The sequence below is a fragment of the Prunus persica genome, chromosome G4 (genome assembly GCF_000346465.2).
Source record: "Prunus persica cultivar Lovell chromosome G4, Prunus_persica_NCBIv2, whole genome shotgun sequence".
Lineage (NCBI taxonomy): Eukaryota > Viridiplantae > Streptophyta > Magnoliopsida > Rosales > Rosaceae > Prunus > Prunus persica.
The window spans coordinates 3,773,249-3,793,837 of record NC_034012.1 but is presented as its reverse complement, the minus strand read 5'-3'; the positions used below and the strand labels follow the sequence as shown (position 1 = coordinate 3,793,837).

The window sequence follows — 20,589 nt, the reverse complement described above, 5'->3', positions numbered from 1 at the left end:
AAGGCTATTTTGAGGAAACCAAAACCTCCAGATTCGTTTTTGACTGTAGAATCAAAACATCCCAATTGCTAGACTATATAAAGCACATGGGTCAATTAAACTGTTACACAGTTTACTTTTAGTGAATGAGGTAAGAACAGCAAATTACAAAATTAACTGCGTACATGATAGGAGTAACTTAAGAACCGTGTGGAAAGAGAGGAGACAAACAGAAAATTTGAGCTCATTTGAAAACTTGAAATATTATATCATCCTTGGTTGTAACTTGTATGTGGCAGCTGCTCTGATCAGGCCAAATGTCCAAATCCAATGGAAGCATATAATTTCTGTCAATTAGCTTTGCAATTTATAAAAAGGAAAGGAAAAGACAGATAAAATATGCTACGTACTCATTTGACAATTGCATGCATGGAACTCCACTGAGCTGACGAAAATATTCCAGAGTGATGGGGACGGTGGAGTTAACAAAAGATATATATGGGTGACATGTAGTAGGTAGCTATATATATATATATATATATATATATATTATTCTCTGGGATCTTACCGAAAGTGAAAAAGCAAGGAATTTCAAAACCATGGTATTTGATATTCTTCATTCCCTTTTCAATGAGTTTTAACTGATGCCCCCAGGCCTTGCGCTTGAGTTCAAGATGATGTAATCATATATATATATATATATTTTACAGTCCCGATCTTTTGGACTACAGGAGTCCAAGAGATTGTGGTCATCTACCGTTGGATATTAATCCAATGATTCAAAAAAAGTTTCTTAAAAGGAGTGCAAGAGTGAGTGAACCGTTGAATTTACATCCAACGATGAGTGACCACAAATCTCTTGGACTCCTGTAGTCCAAGAGATCAGAACTGTATATTTTTATATAAACGATATTCTACTTTAACTTAACACATATTTGCTCTAATTAATTTGGCTAAATTTATATTGCTGTTAGTTTAGCCAATTTGAGGGTGAGCCATCAAGTTTTGGTCTCTAGACCCCCTCCCTCATTGGTGCGTATTTTGTCGAGGGATGATCTCCTTGCGCCTCCGTACCAGCTGTAGGATTTTGTTCTTACGTTATCATTTTACTAGGAAGTTGTTTTGCTTCCTTGAGGTTTGTTACTTACTTGTTTGATGATGTGAGGTTTCGGCTTTGTGTATTTTGATTGGTGTGACTTTACACGCTTTTGGAATGAGAATATCTCTTTCTAAGCAAAAAAGAAAAAAAAAAAAAAAACTTGATTAAGTCCATAACTGCAAATATCGTATTCTCTTTAGACATGTAAATTAAAACAAAGTTATCTTTCAGATAATAAAAACATAATAAAGGTATCTTTTTAATTTATCTGCTCCGATTAGACTGGGAATAATCTTAATATTGTTTATATTATTAATCGTAATCATCTTAATATATATGCACCGACAAAGGTGTTTATATTGTTAATTAACAAATAATTAATACAGCAAGCTGCCTGTATTGTTCTCTCCTACATTAACAACTAGCTAGCTTAAGCTTTAATTAATTTATTAATTTTAGATGCTCTAAATTAAAAAGTGTGTGGTCCAAAATTTGTAAAATGAAGGCACAGGAGATATATATGGACAACTGTATATATGAGTTGATCTATTTGGTGAGCCGGACTGAATTGGACTTTTCCAATTAAAATGAACTATAGTCCTACCTAACCCACCAAACAGAGCCCGAGGGTTTCGAGAGAGAGCATTTCGAAGGTCGTCTTCCACATGTACATTTGCCTTTGCTGGCCGGCTTGCGTCTTGCAATGCCTAGCTTGCACACCATCTGCAGCATCATTCGTCCATGTCATCAGCTCGTTTATATATTGATGGATGATCCATATGGCTAATCCATTTAATTTCAATCATAGGCAAGATTTTGATCAATTTTGAGTTTTATAAAATAATAATTTAATGAAATGTATTGGATGAGGCCTTTACTAAAACGGGCCGAAAGTTAATTAACATCTTATTTGCCTTGTGAGTTAAATTTAGAGAGAATGTAAAAATTAGAAATAAACTTCAATCATGCTTCCTATCTAGCTCTTAAAATAAGGAGAATTCTAGGAGTTCTTAAATGTGAGGACAGAGAAAGAGACTTCTATTGGCTCCTACTTATTATAACTCTACGGATCATACTTAGAAATGTTATCAAAGAGCTCCTAAATTAACATTATAGTTTTTTTTTCCAGTTAAAATTAAACTTTAAAATAAGGAGTATGATTGGAGATACTCTAATTATATGTTTACTTAATATGAATGATATGAAAAGTAAGAGAATTATTTTTATTCCGGACTTCCCCTTGTATACTACTAACACATGAAGAATAAAAAAAAAGTGTAGAATAGAAAACATGTAAAGGGTTTACTCATATGTGCTCAAAGTCATGTTTTTTGAGTTGTTCAAGTTGTCTAAATTACGTTATTTTAAGCGGGGTGAATGAATTGGGCTATGTTTGATAACAAATTGACATCAAATTATCTTCAATAACTTACGTAAAAACCATTAATATTCTTATCTAGATGTACATTACTAAAATTGCTTAAGGCCATTAACCACCATTAGAAGTAAAATTTACATACACGTGACCTTAAAGTATACACCATATATAGCACGCATCACGTGACATATTACGTAATTATGTGCACATGTGTCCTCAAAATTATGTACGCATCTCACACATAATTGTGGCTTTGTACAACGTATATATGATTGTGGAGGAAACAATTCATAGACAAAGCATGCTATAGGTAGTAACGCACACGCGCGTAGACAATTGACCTTAGCACATCTAAGAACATACACAACATTTCTACCAACAAATATAAGTTCATCTTTCAACCCATTACACATATTAGGAAAATATACCTCAGGAACAACCAAATCTACCTAACACCAACATCATCAGGAGAAAGAGAGACATTCATGGTTGGTAGCCCTAACAAAATTAATCAAATAAGGTCTCTCACTCATTTTTAGCAACAGTCCTATCAGTCTCTATATCAGGCTCGTTTGCCAGGAGCAGCAATGAAGATGATGCCTCCATCTCACAGGCCCTGGCTTTCACCTTCTCGCGCAGCTGTTCCAGAGATTCTTTCATTTTTTGAAGATCTGCCTGGCTCAGCTCATGAACATTTGGTGCCTTGCTCTTGAGGGGCAAACCCTTTGCTTTCAGTATTGCCTTGTCAAGCATATGTCCCCTTTTCTTCTCAGCCTCCAACTTCTTGTTCAGGTCATCAAGTTGTTGGCTAAGCCTCTCCACTGTTTCATCATTCTTTGAATTTGAAGAACCAGCTTTTGATTTTGAGCCCTCCTGATTTAGAAACCTGTCAGCAATTGACTCCACATTTGGGTGCCCAAATGAGAAGGGCTTGCCTCCAGGGGAGAAAACAATGACACCAATCTCAGCTCCACACAGAGTAGCAAGCTCATTTGCTTTCTTAAACAGACCAGTCCTTCTCTTGGAGAAGGTCACCTGCCTAGAGCTGCTATCTTTCACCATTTTCATCTCAATTTTCCTCCTCCCCATGGTATTTTTTTATTGGAAAGTTTATGGGAATGTTGGGGGAAGTTAAGAAATATATATATAGGGCTTGAGATTTCTTGACCCATATAAAGGTTCAATGTTTCTAATATTGGATTGTAGCCCTTAATTCTATGTGTAATTTGCTTATATGGAAAGCTTTTAATTCTCTTTCCTTTTATGTTTGACTACTACCAAATGCATTAAAGTTCAACACTTTTGGGTTTGCATCATTCAATTCCAATTGTTGCATCCCAGATTTTGAAATTGAATGAGGCAAAAACTTGTTTGGATTACCTATTAGGTAACTCCTCTTTTTGTAGTTATCCAATTCTTGCTCACTTGATTCAAAGGGCGTTGTCTGAGAGCAAGAGCAGGAGGACCCCATGATTGTGATACTTTGAGGGTAGTAATAAAGAAAATGGGATGTGATTTGTATCAATTATATAATGACCAAGTACTAAATCTGTTAGGTCCAGGGATAGTGTGATAATGCATGGCCCCCTAAATTGGCAAGAGAAAAGTCCAATGAATATGGTTACCAATTGCATATTAAGTTACCATTTTTCATTACCAAAAAAGTTATATCCTTATATGCTATTTTCCTTAAATGTGATTTAGTTTTTGTCATTTTTAATGGATTTCTTTCAACTAATTGGGGCTCGTTTGGGAGTGATTCTGAATAGACCAAAATCACTTTTGGGAAAAAGCACCTTCCACGTGCTTCTTCAAAAAATCACTTTTAGTGATTTTAAGTGTTTCTGGGGAGAAGCACCTCCCATGTGCTTCTCCATAAAATTAATTCTCCATAGAATCACTTAAATTGATTATATGTAGAAGTGATTCTCCATAAAAGTGATTATTGGCCTATCCAGAATCACTCCCAAACGAACTCTAAGTACTTGATTGAGTAATGTTTTTTTTCACTTTGCTAGACGAGGTCTCAAGTTTGAAACTTCATTCTAATTTTAACCCAAAAAAAAAAAAATTTAAGAAAAAAAAAGGGAGAATGTATATATGCTCTAATAAATTGCGTGAGTACCATCTATCTCTCTAGTTGTGTTATCACATATTTGATTTTTTTTATTATAAAAAAGTTTAATATATGGGAATAAGGTATTGTGTAATTGCTATGATATATTTATCTTTTATATCTATAAATAAACTACACAAGTATATTTGACATTTTTTATGTAAAAAAATTATTATTTATTTGAGTATGAACGCCAATTGATAAAGAAAATTATTTTAATTTGTTATGTATATCAATGATAAATAAGGATGGACAATGGGTACTCATTGAACATCGGATTTTTAGTGTGTTAGAACTGAGACATGTGGTAGTAGTAGCAGTGGTGTTGATACTAATGGAGGTGGGTACTAGGGTCGGCAATGGCCCGACCCTTAAATTTTGGCCCAAGCTTATCCACACGGGTCATACTTCTTCGAGCTTGATCAAGCTAGGCAGCCCGCTCAATAAAAAATATATCAGGCATACTTAGATGGGTCGGGTAGTTAACCGAGGTTGAATTTTAAACCCTTTGATCCAAGTCTTATCCAATACAAAATTGAGCATGGCTAACCCACTTATGTCTTCAGTCCAAAAAGGGTTTTGATATGGTGAGTTCTAGCCGGCATTCTTCGAGCCATTGTGCTTATAATCTAATTGTAATAATCAATACAAGAGGTATTAGGTTCGAATTCTCATTGCATCTTAGTTGTGTGTGTGTGTGAGAAATCCTCATCTCCTTTAGTTTAGATTATCGCTTGAACTGGAAAAAATAAAAAATAAATATCAATACATTTTTATTGGTTGTTAAATTGTTTGAGTGAAGTTCAATTAGTTAGACATTAAAATATATCAATTCGAACAAAAATGCAAGTAACATTATAATTGAACAGACATCTTGATTCACATTATCGATGTGTTGCATAGGCGGAACAATTGATATTTGCTAACGAATAAAACTAACCCACTCATGTGTATTGTTATTACATAATCCATCCTACTTTGGAAAACCCTAGCTCTGAGGTTTTTCAAGATTAATGGCCATAGCTAGGAGGAAATGCATAAGAACCAAGCCCACTTGGATTAGTATCAAAGTTGGGATTGGTTTGTTGGGCAGAAGAAGAGGAGGCATCAAAAGCATTTCTCCTCTCCTTAAGATGGTTGGTGATAGTCATGTGTAGTTCTGCCATTGAAGCATATGTTTGTTTAAGCTCGTTCACATCAAGCTCATCAAGAGATGCATTCCACCAAAACTCTTGATTATTTCCCCTTGTCTTAGATATCTTTTCGAGCAACTTGCTTTGCTCCTTCAGAGCTTCTAATTGGATTAGAAGCTCGTTAAAAAGTTGGATGAGATCCGCGATTCTCATATTTCGATGAACCTCCATGATTTGGTGAGTGTGCTCGTTGTTTTCCAGTGGATTTCGATTTAAGAATCGATTGATAACAACATCAATGGATGGGTGACCAAATGAGAAAGGCTTACTAGAAGGTGAGAAAATCACAATGGCCACCTCTCCACCACATAGTGTTACCATATCGCTAGCTTTCTTGGATATCCCAGATCTTCGTTTCGAGAAAGAAACTAGAAGATCATCTTCCTTTTCGATCCTCTTCATCTCTATCCTTTGCCTTCCTCTTGTTTTCTTGCCCTCACTGGCCATGTTTTTTTGGTCTCCTTCAAAGGTAAATAAGGAATTTGGAAATAATGAAGAAGGCCTTGTTGGTTTGTTTTTCCCTTCATTTGATGTGCTTATATAGGAATAGAAACTGCATCTTTGCTAAATTAATGCAGGTTGACCATGTAGATATGTTTCCAAGTTGTCCTCTCTCCATGGATATTTTACACTCTTTAAATATAATTAGTCATATATTAGCATACATTTTTCCTTAAAAACATTATTTTGCCATATATTAATTGTCTTTTATGCCCTTACTTGTGAGTCTTTGAAGAATTTGTTGTGTAGGGTTCCATCGGCCCATGGATGTCATTGGCACCATCACATCACAAGCATCTCTTTCTAAGATTAATAACTTCAGCTTGGTATTGTTCACCATATTTCTGTTGAGGCTTTCTTATCTAAATTAGTTTAAAATGTTTAAAATGTTGATATATTGCTTTCATCATAAACTAATGTTTTGTTTGATCACCTATATATGTTTGGTTCAAGCCTAATTTTTTTTCTTAAATCCGAGCATAATATGCACACACTTTTTAGTTGATCGTTAACTAATTAATTATTATGTTATAAGTTGGAACTTTTTGTCTCTACAAAAGATACATGAAAATTGTGTACGTTACGTTATATATGCCTGCACTACTACATTAAAACATGACACTTTTTCTTTGCTTACAAATGATATGAACATAATATATGGTATGCACACACTTTCTACAATCATACTAGATTCACCAAATTCAATTAATTAGCTCTTTTTATATGTATAACATATTATGTCAATTTATCAAGAAATTTATAGTGAGGGTCTTATATATGGCTTTTATGTGAGGCCCTATTTCTTAACTGTTGGATGAAATTAGTTAGCCGTTGAATCAAATTAGTTAGTATGATTCAACAATTAAGAGATATGACATTACCTAAAAACCATATAAAAGACGGTCATTATAAAATGACTCATCAATTCATATTATTTGGAAACAAAGGAGCCTCAATGTAGGCCCAAATTTGATAGTTCCAACACTTAAGAAAAAAGGAATTTATAAAAATAAAAATAAAAATAAAGTCTTGCTTTTCCCACATAGTTTCTTCATTTAAAATTCAAGTGGGAAGTATTATATCAACGGGTATCCAAATCCCCAGTTTACTTGCTCTAACATTTTTTTGGGGGGTCAAGACTTGCTTTAACATTTAGGACATAGATTTTGCATACTGTCACATCAAATGTGTAAAATAAATTTAATGAAACTTCCTCACACCAACATAAAAAATAAAAAACAGAATAAAAAAAGTAATTAAGATTCCACAAAAAAACTATTTTTAAGAAAAAGAGGAAAAACAGAGAGACTAGAGCTAATTTTCTAACTTTACCATACTAATATGAATAAAATAAATAAAATAAAAAATAAAAAAGGAATTAACAGTCCACCAAAAATTATTTTTAAAAAATAAATAGAAGACAAAATACTAGAAGCCTATTGGCTCACGGCTTGGGGCTGAGAGCTTATTGGCTCAAGGCTTGGGGCTGAGAGCTTATTGGCTAAATGATTATGATTTGTACCAAGTCAAATCCGTTGGGTCAAAAAGAGATGATTTATTTGATTTTGATATTCATGGTAGAATCAAAGCCACCCGCGTGCGGGAATCAGACGAAAGACAGTATCCGTCCAAATTACGAATTTACCCTCGGTGTTTTGAGGTAGTTACCCCAGCTGCCACCTTGATTTTCCTCTGTGAAGTGAAATTCGAAGGCTGTGTTTGGTTGTGGGGCAAAATCGCAAAAAAAAAAATAAAAAATCAACCAAACAGCACACAGATCTGTCATGAAGGATACCATCAAGGAGAAGGGTCATATTCTCCGTCCGTACGCTTCTCAGTCCCAGACCAAAAGCTTTTGCTTGACAAGCTCTTTGTTTTGTCTCTTTTTTAATTTTGTTTAGAGAGAGAGAAAAGGTGGGTTATTGGGGAGAGAGAGACAGAGAGAGAGAAACGCAGACAGAGAGTTAAGAGCCTTTAGAGGATGTTTGAATTGAGAGAAGGCTCTTGCTTTCCAAGGGTCTTGGTGGGTGTGAATGTGGGTCTTGCTCTCGTTGATGGCATTATAGCTGTTCTTGCATTTTGTCAGGTTTGTTTCTGCTGCTGTTTTTTATTTGATTCTTGTGCTCAGTTTTGTGTGCTCTTGCATTTTCGAATTGGGTTTTTTGGAAAGTTAGTATCACGTTTTGTTTGGTATGATAATATCGTGGGAAAGCCAATGTGCATTGGGAATGTGCTAAAGTACGAAGCTTGAGGAATGGGATTGGTTGCACTTTGTGGGCTTGAATGTTTTGGATATGGGCATTTTGTTTATTTGGAATGTTTCTGAGTTTTTGAGAATTTTACTTCTCATTTGATTTTATTGTTGGACTGATAATTGGATTCTGTTTTGCTTAGTTAATACTGAGCTTATGGAAAGGTACTGTCCTATGCTAGTTTAAGCGCCATCTAAAAGTTATAGGATTGGCATTGAAGTGAGAACAATGAAACAGTTGGACTATTCCATTTTAATGAACAGTTAATCTATGTTGGTACTATCGGGAAGCTTAATACTCCTGAGCTGAACTGTGTCATATGTTTGTGAATGTCTTGATTTTAGACCAACCGGAAACTATATTTGTTAGAAAGAAGGTCTGGTTGAGAGCGGGCAGTGGCCCTATTTGTTGTTGCTTAGGTTTTAGTTCGACTCAGGGAAGTAACTTATTATCCTCAAGATTCATTCTTATGTTATATGTTTACTTTGATGTGACATCAACCTTGGAAAACTGGCGAAGTCCATGATTGATGTCTATGAAGTTCTTTTATTAAAATGACTCTGAGGGTTTTTTTACTTACTATTTCAGTTAATCAGGATTCACTCGAGGAATTCACAACTTGGCTGGACTCGCCAAAAAGTAAGTGATGAGTCATGCTTTATTATTCCTTATTCAAATTCAGATTTTATTTGTTTTTCTTCTTGTGTTTGTGTGTGTTTTTGTCTATATATGTATGTGGATATGAACATAAATACATGCATATACACACACATACATACATACCAACACACACAGACACAGACACACCTATGTATATATGTATGTATGGTTGTGTGTGTGTGTGGATGCATGATGTATGTAATGTTTAGAAGATATTGTTAGCTGGCTGGATTAACCTAGTTGTGCTGGGTCTGGTTGACTGGTTAATGGATGGACTGAGTTTGCTGTCCTTGATCTTTTCCTGTTAAGTAGTTTGACATCATAAGGCTTCCTAGGAATCTGTCCTAATGTGAAGAATTTTGAGCGACTGTTAAAGAAAATTATGCTGTACTTGAATACATTTAGAGTCTTAGAATCAGCAGCACCTTAGGTTGGGTCTCATATAAAGTTTTATCTATAGCAATCGTTCCTAAGGACTTGGTCAGAAAATTAAATTAGCCACCAGAAGAGCAAATAACTTATGCTTAAGTCTCTCACATAGAAGAGATGGATAGATTGGGAGGAAAATGATGAATGGGTACATCAAACATGTGCACGACGGCTTTTAATGCACCCTGCTTTAGTTTTGGTTGAATCCATATTCACTTATGCACTGATGGTACAATTAATTGAAATGGAAGCTCACTAAAGCATGCTGTCATTGTAATGCTTCTCTGCAGGTTTTTCATCTGTTGATTGGCTCTTCTAATTTGGGTAAGAATCTACAATTCCCAATATGCTATTGCCTTCTATTCTTTATCTGAGTTCTGTGGCTTTAAGTATGATGCTTATCACGAGACTTGCTATTTTGGCTCTCTTTTCGTGGCTATTCTATATATCTAAAGCTAATTTTGTAGCAGCTTTTTGGTGCTTATATGTAATTCTTCATGAGTTTGGACTCACAAAAATAGCCATTTGCATACATAATGGATGATACAAACTGCACTAATAATTTTTACCATTAACTTGTGATTTCGACAAGCATATATATTTACATCCTTGATCCAAACTGAATTAATTTATTTGATCTTGTCTATGACAGGTTGCTTAGTTTATTTTGTATTAACTCTTTTTGCTGCTTGCAAGGGGTGGCAATGTTGGTCTAACTCTTGTGGTTTTAGCCTCATGGGTATGCTTTCTGTCTCAATAAAGGATATATATATCTATCTTCTGAACTTGGCCAAAGCATCTGAACACTAAGAATTTTGCTTTGCAGCATTACCCAAAATTCTGTTTTTTGCTGCATTTCTTCTACTTTTATCATTCTGGTAAGTTTTGCATTTCCTTTCTGTTTTTAAATCCGAAATGATTTCATGAAAATTTGAAAGAGGTGTAGTGATCTTAGATTTCTTTGTCTATCTTGGATACACCGACCTGTCTTTTATGTTATGGGTAAGCAACAATGTTATTTTCATTCATAAAGACAGAGAGATTGAGGTGGATGTTACCCATAGGACTAGAGAGTAAGATGGATGAAGTGAAAAAGTGAATTGGGAGTATTGTGTGACCATAGAATACCTCTCAAGTTAGAAGTATAAGAGTACAATACGGCTATAAGACCAATGGTGTTACATTGTACATAGGACGAGGATAACTGAAATTTAGATGTTAGGCTGAATAAATGAGGATTCCTTGAGAAGTATATAGATAATAAATTAGCATTTCTTGAGAAGTAGCACCCATATACTTCTAAGTTGTGGATCATCAACTCCCATATAGAAGATATCACTCATTATTTTTGCTGTTTCTGTTTTGTTAGTGATTTTTGAAATCCATTGCTTATGGATTTTGAAAAAATGTCGCTTTGATGGACTTGTGGTGTTCCTGTCCTGTTTTTTCTTTTTCCTAGGACATTCTGTTATAGTTGGGATCTGGTGTTGATTACTAATGTCTCTATTGTGTGTGTGTGTTTTTTTTTTTTGATGTATGAAAAGTTGATATTGCCTTTCTTGATAATTTTAATGAAAAGATTGTTTCTTTTGACCTATATTTGACATTTTCCTGGGGGGTTTTATTTTACCTTTAGGGTTGACCTGTGCCATCAGGCAGATGATGAGGATGAGGAGGATGAAGGGAGTTTTCATGAAGCTTTGTTGGAGAAGACATTTAGCAAACGGAATTCATTGGAAACAGATAGTCATAGAAACTGTTTTCCTCTGCGCTTTGTTCATATTGGAAGCCGCCAGAGAATTGTAATTCTGGTATTGCCACAGTTCAAAGTTTTTTGTTCAATGTCTACTCATATATGATATAAGATATAGTTCATAATTATTGTAATTTTTTTACTTAAAAGACATCTATTCCGCAAATAATGTTAAAGTTGATTAACTCCCTAGTTGTCTACCAGGTTACCGTGGTAGTTTTTGTTATAATGGTGGCATGTGCAGTGATAATCTGGATCGGGATGGGAAAAAATCCTATTGATTCTGCAGTGGTGGCTCGGGTATGGAAACCTTGCTTGTTTTCATGTACATGAATGCTCTTTCTTGAGGCTGATTTAGAGATTTCAAATAACCTATTTGGGCATGTGGCAAATATTAATGTCAACCAAATATGCAGCTTTTTTTCTTCATTCTTATTTCTATTAACAAGTAGTTAAGCTTTGGTGCAATGACTTTTATCATCATGCAGGTATACGTAGATCTCTTTGCAATAGCAATACTATTGTTAGGAGGAGCATTAGCATGTTATGGTGAGTAACTATCATTTCACACACTTGTATTTTCTTGCATTTTTCAAGTGCAACTCCCCGCTGTACTTATCATTCGATCTCTTGAAGTTACTTTTTGCGTTGTCTTTGATTTTCAGGAGTCCTATTATGCTTGAGAATGAGAAACGTTAGATCTGAGAGAGCTTCTTCTGAGATGTGGAAGGTATTTAATCTATTGCTGTAATATAATATATTTTTATTTTATTGATTGCAATAATCTGATGTTGTACATAATTTCATTCATCTGTCCATTGAAGTATCAGATCATTCAGAAAATGTTTTGTTTGGCAAACAGATTTCCGTGCTTTATAGTCCATCACTTGCTTTTATGTTTTTCTTGACAGGTTGCAGGTTTATCTGTTGTTTCCATTCTATGTTTCGCCTCAAGCTCCTTCGTGGCTCTATTAACTGATATTCCTGTACGTACTTAATTATTAGCCATATAATCTTTGCTTAATTCACATATCCAAGTCAGTTTAATATATCTCTCAAACTTCACCATACTGTTTTGCAGATGCTTTACCATTGGCATCAACAGCGTTTGAATGATGTTTATACTTCTCTTTTACTGATTTTATATTATTTTGTAGGTAGGTAATTCTAATTTTCTTTTCCTGTTCACAATTAAATGAATCCTGTTCTTTTATCTACAGGGATTCATAATCATATTATTTGAGTTTATGATGTTTACATTGTTTTTGTCAGGTTCATCAATACCGTCAGCATTTGTACTATGGATCATGAGAGAATTACCACCCTCGATAACAGCTAACATACGAGAAGAACCAACTACATTAACTTTCGTCAGTGATGGTTCCACATCATTACAACATCCTCAGAGCTGGACTACTGCAATGAGCTTGCGGAACCAGGTTCGACTTCCTCTCTCAGAACTATACTTTTAATTTATGTTTAACTGCCGTTAACCGTGGGTAAAAATCCCCAATCTCTGTCCCATTTACCCATGCATGCTAAATATGATCTTTAAGCATATAGGAGTAGAGTTAAGATTACATTTCTTTTTCCTTTTAAAGGAAGTAGTTGTTACAGAAGTTTGTTTCTGTATTTCGTATTTACACTTCTACTTTGTTGCCTACTAGAATTTGTTGCGGTACGGTAGCTAGATTTTACAGTAACAGACCTGTTTGAAATCTCCGTTTTGTTTGTAAGGTAAGTAATTCAGGTTTATGCTCGTTAAGTTTGGGTTTCAGGTGCAGATATCAAGAGCAAGTCCCATATAACACTTCTCCTCTATGCAAAGTGTGCTGTCTCACTAACGTTCCTGCGTGCAAAGCATGCCCTTCCTCTCCCAATTTATGAAGTGAGCTGGAATCAGTGAAGAATTATGTCGGATAAACTCTGACACCGATATGACAAGATCTATTGGGAGTTTGAGTTACATCGTTGACGGGCAATTTGTGTACAGCCATAAGTCACGCTTGCCATGTTTTTGACATTCTAGGGATGTACATAGCAACAATATGCTAATTGAGGGGTTTATTTATTTATTTTTTCTGTTTTGATAGTACTTTGATGTGCTGCTTCGTTCTGCATATATGGCATCAGATATGATTCCTTTTTATTTTGCAATTCCTCAAAAGAAAAAATAAAATAAAAAAATGGAACAACGTATTATTTCAAAATGAACTCAGAGACAATTCCTTAGCGCGGGAAGTTTCCTTCAAGTGTCAAATGATTGATCCAACCAAAAATGAGAATTACGCGTCCTAGATCATATAGGAAACGTGAAGCAGGACAGAGCTGGGTAAACATGTCTCAATTACATCAACAGCTTTAAATTTAGACGGATAAAAAGTTTCATAGTTAACCCAGAAGCCGCACTCATGAAGTCTGCATAAAAATATATGTGTACAAGAAAGGCCCCAATGAATCTGAATCATGAAGATTGCAACTCCTTCTGTAAACAACGCCTCAAGTCACACAAGATTTTATCAAACTCTCAGCAAGTTTCTGTCAATTTGTTTTTAATCTTTATGCTCTTGTTCTCCATTACATTTTTAACTCGGAATTTGCTTCTTGACAACATGCAATGAGTAGCCTGATTTTTGGACAAACCTAAAACAAGCAGTCAAGAGAACTTCAAATGATGAGATTTTGAAAAAGGTAGTTGGTTCAAGAGGAGGATCAACAGCTGTTACAGCAATACTAATCAATGGAGAGAAGCTGATTGCAGCAAATGTTGGGGACTCCCGGGCAGTTTTATGCAGAGATGGATGGTGTAGCAAAACAGAAAACCACTCAAAGCATTTCTATCTGGGTTGGGTGATTTTCTTTCATTTCTTAATTGCTTTAACTGCCCTCAATTGCACCAACAAAAGTAAAACAAAAACAACACTTTCTTTTTCTCCAAACCACTCTAAGCCCATTCAAATTCCAAATAATCTTCCTCACAAACTGTAAAAACAAAAATAAAGGCCAGTAAGCTCGTCTACTATGCTATATATCCTCATTCAAATACGTACTGCCAACATAAAAAAATTTCACTACAGTGCTTGCAATAATTAACAATCCAAACAAAATCAGTTACAGCTTAATTTCATGAATTAGTAAGGGCATGTGACCAAGTTCAATAAAAGTATTTTCAAAGATCTCCATTCTCTCCCTCTTTCAATGGAGCATACTCGAAAGAAAAAGCACCGGTGTAAGGGTCGCACTTAAAAACAACAGAAGGATAATATTTCTTCTCACCGCTTGGGCACTCATAACTCGTGTTCACCTTCCTTCTCATATACTGAACAACTCTTGAGGATTGCACGTCCTTGGCTTGACCCACATTTGGCACAACATGAGCCTCTAAAGCGGCAGCCGCAAACCTTGCAATTGACCACACAACCACTGCCAACAATGGCGTTCTTTGGGACATCAGATTTGTAAGGGCAAAAGTATGAAATGTGATCACTCACCTTTAAACAATACAAGCATTCATTTGTGTGCAATTTGTAGATCTATTGTTAAATACAACAAAAGTAATAAGTATTGTGAACACACGACATAGAATAACAACAAATATACATATATATTATATGTCATAAGAAGTGAAAAAAAAATTAAAAGCATACCAATAGGATTAGCAGGGAGGACGGAGGGTGTCTAATTTTTTTGTTTTCTTTTTTGTCCGTAAAATCATTAAGATAACAAGGTCTATCCTAGTAAAAAAGGACCATGACTTGTAGACTACTTCATAGTGTGTGTGAGAAACCCACATCTACTTGCAGTATAGACTAACGCTTGTATTAAAATAAAAAAATTCAGAAGCATACCAATAGAACTCTTATCCTCTGGTGCATCAGCCTTGATACCCAAATAACTATATCATTAAAAAGGGGGTGATGAGTTAAAGAAGTTAGAAGGAATTACATCAATGATCTCATCAACAAATAACTATATCATTAAATATCGGTTATGCATCATGCGTACACCAAAATAACTTGGCTAGAGAAATCCTATTTTCAACCTGATATAGAATAATAACAAATACATAGAAATTATGTCATAAAATAGAGAAGTTGCAAAAATTTTATTTTATCTTACTTTATTTTTCTCTAAAATACGATTAGGAGGGTATCTAGTATGTTTTTTTTCTTCTTCCTTTTTGTCTCTAAAATCAATAGGCCAACAAGATCTAGTACAGAGAAAAAGAGCCTTAACTTTCAGACCAACCGTGTGTGAGAAACTCAACTCTAATTTGCAATTTAGACTATATCTTGTATTCATGAGAAAAAACAAAAGCTTACCAAAAATAGGATTTGGAGGAGAGGTCCAGTGCAGTTTAAAATAAGTCGAAGGTGTTTCAAGGCATTGTTTTGCAGCCTTTCGTTCTTCAGCCTTACTATCTGTTTGCATGCAATTAAATTGTTAAATATGAAAATAAAAAGGAAAAGAATGAGTGATGATATCAAAGAAGTTAGAAGGAATGACATTCATCCAATCAAAAAATAACTATATCAAGAAATATAGACTATCTATCATGTGCACAACAAAATAACTTGGCTGGAAAAAATCATCTTCAAAAACCGATTCAAAATGTTTGCACAATATATATCCTTTAATTACACCAACAAAAGTAAAAATTAAAACAACACTTTGTTTTTACCAAACCACACAAAGCCCAAGCAAATTTCATATAATCTTTCTCGCATATACGAAAAACAAAAATCAAGAACATATTCTAGGACATAAGGTAAAAATATAATTTTTCATACACAAAAGTTGAGGCATAAAATTCAAAGCCCAAATAATTATATTGTTGATGGTCTTGGGCACCCTTGAATTAAAAGAAAAAGGAAAAGCATACCGATTATTGACGTATCGCAGTTGAGGGGGACTGTATCTGGCGATATAAGGTCCCTTCCAACGCCATCCTTATGGAGCACCTTTGATTGGGAATCCAATTTCAGGCACTCCAAAGATGAGATGACGTCCATGGCTGTGTTATGTAGAGCTTGGGGTTTGGCTTTAAGGTTGCAACATGTGAGAGAAAAACCGACGGGTGGTTTGGTTTGGCTTTAGGCCCCGTTTGGTTTATGGGAAGGGAGACTTGGGAATGGGAAATCAATTGTTTTCCCATGTTTGGTAAGTCTAGGTATGAGAAATCTTTGCCTGGCTCATGGGAAAGTAAGGGAGAAAGTGAAGCCATCCTTCCTACTTGGGTTTTGTTTTCCCCCATCATGGGAAAGTTTGGGAAAATGAGCTAACATTAAATACATAGTTTTTATGACTATTTTATCCCCATTAACAATTTAGAATTACAATATATCATTAAATACATTCTTTTTTTTATTTGATTTAATATGGGTATAATTGAAAATTTATACAAATTTTATTTTCCATTTCTACTCAAAACAAACATGGGAAAGGAAATAAAGTGATATTTCCCTGTTACTTTCCCGGCATTACCAAACGTAGGAAATGAATCTTCCATTCCCATTTTTTAGGGAATGACATGGGAAATGATTTCCCCTCAAATTCATTCCATAAACCAAACGGGGCCTTAGGGTGAATTCAATTGTGAGAGAATGAAAGAAGGGAGATGAATTCTTACTTTTTTTTTTTTTTTTTTTGAGGACATTTCCTATTGAAAGGGGCGATATCATATTAAACTCACATACACAACACGGATGCTAGGATTCGAACCCAGGACCTTGCCTGAAGGGGTAAATACTCCAAACCACTACACTAGTTGGTCATTTTAGTTACTTTTTAATAGGCGTGGGCGTGCACCACAAGTCTTTCTCAACCGACCAGATTAATCAATATTATTTTTCTCCATTTCAGCATGGATTGAATAATAAATTATCATTACAAACTAATTGGTGGCGTCTTTAATAAGCAGGGCATTAATTTCTTTCTTGCTTTGATTTTCGGATTTCGTTTCCTCAAGCAGCGTTTGGTGAATTTGAGTCCCAAAAAAAGGAAGTTAATGTGGTTTTTCCATGTAGAGGAAAAGGATAGTACTAACCGTCATGCCTCCTTCCCGGTCTTCTCGTTCAGGATCCAAATGAGGAGGCCATATCATAGTTTATGAGATTATGGTTGTTTTACAACAAACTAGTATTTTAACAACTTTCTTTCCAAAACAAACTCCAAGTTAATTAAAAAGCATAAATATAACCAAGCACTTAAATCCTCTATGATCCCCAAATCAATTTTGGATTTGGTGGAGAGCAGAGTGTGGCAGAGAGTGGGGGTGTACGTGTATTGGAAGGGGTGGGGGAAGTCGTGGGATAATTAGTTTAAGTTTTTTTATTTTTAAATTTATAATTTTGTGAGTTTTAAAAATATCCTTAAGTTTTTTAGTTATAGGAAATTAACAAAAATGCCCTTAAATTTAACGGAAAATTTAATGGAATTAACAGTACAAATTAAAAGTTCATGTTGTAATTATGCACATGCCTAAAAGTTCAGGTGGTATTTATATAATTTTCTCTTTTCTATATGGCCGTTTAAAATATTTTCTTTTATCACCCATATGTGCATCTCAATAGTTTTGTTTTTTATTTTATGGCGTAAACCATTGAGACGGATATATCTAGAAAAATACGGGCGATAAACTTTTTCGAATGATAAATTCTTTGAAAATGTCATTCTTAAGCCCATTGTGAACCGGACTAAATGACTTTTATCACAACGTATGGCACTAGTGATCATATTAATTTTCTTTTTTAATTTTTTTAATTCTCTTTCCCAGGACTCTTTTGTGCAATGATAGAAATTAGGATATGTTCGTGACTTGTTGTCAATTTCTTATTTTCCTTTTTTATTGTATATAAATATGACGTCTAATGTTTCATGTCACCATGATTGACCGTCTCTAAGTGAAGTATTACATGTCATGTAGTGGTGGAACATGGGTTCGAGTTGTATCAACATTCATTGATTTTTCTTGGTTGTCTCAACTCAAGGTATGCTTCAGTATATCACATTTTACACTAGTCCTAGCTAGTGTAAAAATCTAATCTCAAGTCAAGAGTGAGCATTTCTATTTGGGTTGGCTGATTTTCTTTCATTTCTCTATTTTGATTTAACTAGCCTCAATTCCACCAACAAAAGTAGAACAAAAACAACACTTTATTTTTTCTCCAAACCACACAAAGCTCTAGCAAATTCCAAATAATCTTCCTCACAAACTCTGAAATGAAAAAGAAGGGACAGTAAGCCCCATGTAAGGGTCGCAATTACAAAAACTAGGATAATGTTTCTTCTTGAGGGTCGGGCACTCATAATTCATGTGTTCACCTTGCTTCTCACATAATGAACAATTCATGAAGATTGCACGTCCTTGGGTTATGCCACACTCGGCACAACATGAGCCTTTAAAGCGGCAGCCGCACACCTTGCAAAGGACCGCACAACCACTGCCAACAATGGCATTCTTTGGGACATCAGATTTGTAAGGGCACAATCGTGAAATGTGATCACCCACCTTTAAACAATACAAACATTCACCTGTGCAATTTGTAGATCCATTGTTAAATACAATAAAAATAATAAAAATAATTATTTATTATTTAAAAATATAGTGATTGAATGAAGGAGAGTGTAATATTTTTGTTCATTTTGCTTCTACAATCATTAAGACAACAAGGTCTAGACTAGTAGAAATTGACCCTAACTTGCAGATGATTTGATAGTGTGTGTGTGAGAAACCCACATATATTTGTGGTTTAGACTAATTCTTGTATTTAAAAAAAAAATCAAAATCAAAAGCATACCAATAGAACTCTTATCCTTTGGTGCATCAGCCTTGATACCTGTTTGCAGCAATTAAATTGTTAAATATAAATAAATAAAAAGTGCTGAATCAAAGAAGATCCATCAACAAATAACTATACTATTAAATATCAGCTATGCATCATGCATACACCAAAATAACTTGGCTAGAGAAATCCTATTTTCAACATGACATAGAATAACAGCAAATACATAGATATTGTGTCATAAAATAGAGAAGTTGCAATGGTATCTAAAATCAAAAGCATATCAATACGATTAGGAGGGAGGAGGGAGGAGGGCTCTCTAGTAAATTTTTTTCCTTTTTATCTCTAAAATTAATAGGCCAATGGGATCTAGTATAGAGAAAAAGTGCCTTAACTTTCAGACCAATAATCTCTGGTTCGAACATATGGGTGAGAAACTCACCTCTAACTTGCAGTTTAAACTATTGCTTGTATTCAATAAAAAAACAAAACAAACAAAAGCATACCAAAAATGGGAATTGTAGAAGGGTTCCAGTGCAGTTTAAAAGAAGTCGAAGGTTTTTCAAGGCATTGTTTTGCAGCCTTTTGTTCTTCAGCCTTGCTACCTGTTTGCATGAAATTAAATTGTTAAATATGAAAATAAAAAGGAAAAGAATGAGTGATGATGTCAAAGAAGTTAGGAGGAATGACATTGATCCAATCAAAAAATAAATATATCATTAAAAATGTCATTAAATATCGACTATCCATCATGCACACCAAAATAACTTTGCTGGAAAAAATCATCTTCAAAAACAGATTCAAATTTTTTGTACAATATATATCCTCTAATTACACCAACAGAAGTAAAAACTAAAACAACACTTTGTTTTTTTTTTTTTTCCAAACAACACAAAGCCCAAGCAAATTTCATATAATCTTCCTCACAAACCAGAAAAAAAAAAATCAAGAGCACTAGGACATAAGGTAAAAATATAATTTTTCATACACAAAAGCTGAGGTATAAAATTCAAAGCCCAAATAATTATATTGCATATAGTCTATGTCACCCTTGAATTAAAAGAAAAAGGAAAGGCATACCGATTATTGGCGTATCGCAGTTGAGGGAGACCATATCCGGTGATAAAAGGTCCTTTCCCCCGCCATCCTTATGGAGCACCTCCGACTGGGAATCCAATTTCAGGCACTCCAAAGATGAGACGAGGTCCATGGCTGTGTTGTGTAGAGCTTGAGGTTTGGCTTTGCGGTTGCGACTTGTGAGAGAAAAAACGACGGGTGGTTTGGTTTGGCTTTAGGGTGAATTCAATAGTGAGAGAATGAAAGAAGGGAGATGAATTCTTACTTGTTATATAGGTGGGCGTGCACCACAAGTCATTCTCAACCGACCATATTAATCAATATTATTTTTCTCCATTTCAGCCTTGATTGAATAATAAATTATCATT

General features: G+C 34.7%; 4 protein-coding genes across 5 annotated transcripts; 1 reads left to right on the top strand and 3 right to left on the bottom strand.

The window, feature by feature from the left end:
- On the bottom strand, positions 2,673 to 3,711 carry LOC18781407 (agamous-like MADS-box protein AGL29). Its single transcript, XM_007213086.2, has one exon. It carries the CDS (start codon positions 3,543 to 3,545, stop codon positions 2,982 to 2,984), a length of 564 nt encoding a protein of 187 aa, XP_007213148.1. The 5' UTR covers positions 3,546 to 3,711; the 3' UTR covers positions 2,673 to 2,981.
- LOC18779296 (agamous-like MADS-box protein AGL62) lies at positions 5,583 to 6,212 on the bottom strand. The gene has a single exon (XM_007214618.1). It carries the CDS (start codon positions 6,210 to 6,212, stop codon positions 5,583 to 5,585), a length of 630 nt encoding a protein of 209 aa, XP_007214680.1.
- LOC18779354 (tobamovirus multiplication protein 1) lies at positions 7,123 to 13,507 on the top strand. Of its 2 annotated transcripts, none has more exons than XM_020561254.1 (13): positions 7,123 to 8,352; positions 9,107 to 9,157; positions 9,898 to 9,931; positions 10,260 to 10,346; positions 10,434 to 10,485; positions 11,244 to 11,418; positions 11,565 to 11,660; positions 11,849 to 11,909; positions 12,026 to 12,090; positions 12,272 to 12,346; positions 12,442 to 12,517; positions 12,633 to 12,799; positions 13,127 to 13,507. In XM_020561254.1, exons 1-13 carry the CDS (start codon positions 8,248 to 8,250, stop codon positions 13,166 to 13,168), a joined length of 1,086 nt encoding a protein of 361 aa, XP_020416843.1. In that variant the 5' UTR covers positions 7,123 to 8,247; the 3' UTR covers positions 13,169 to 13,507. The 2 variants fall into 2 exon arrangements, with proteins under 2 accessions (XP_020416843.1, XP_007212546.2); XM_007212484.2 differs by having other exon boundaries at positions 7,125 to 8,352; positions 13,139 to 13,507.
- LOC109948922 lies at positions 18,500 to 20,318 on the bottom strand. The gene is made up of 4 exons (XM_020562816.1): positions 20,225 to 20,318; positions 19,651 to 19,749; positions 19,160 to 19,198; positions 18,500 to 18,893 (listed from the first exon to the last, which is right to left on the bottom strand). Exons 1-4 carry the CDS (start codon positions 20,256 to 20,258, stop codon positions 18,568 to 18,570), a joined length of 498 nt encoding a protein of 165 aa, XP_020418405.1. The 5' UTR covers positions 20,259 to 20,318; the 3' UTR covers positions 18,500 to 18,567.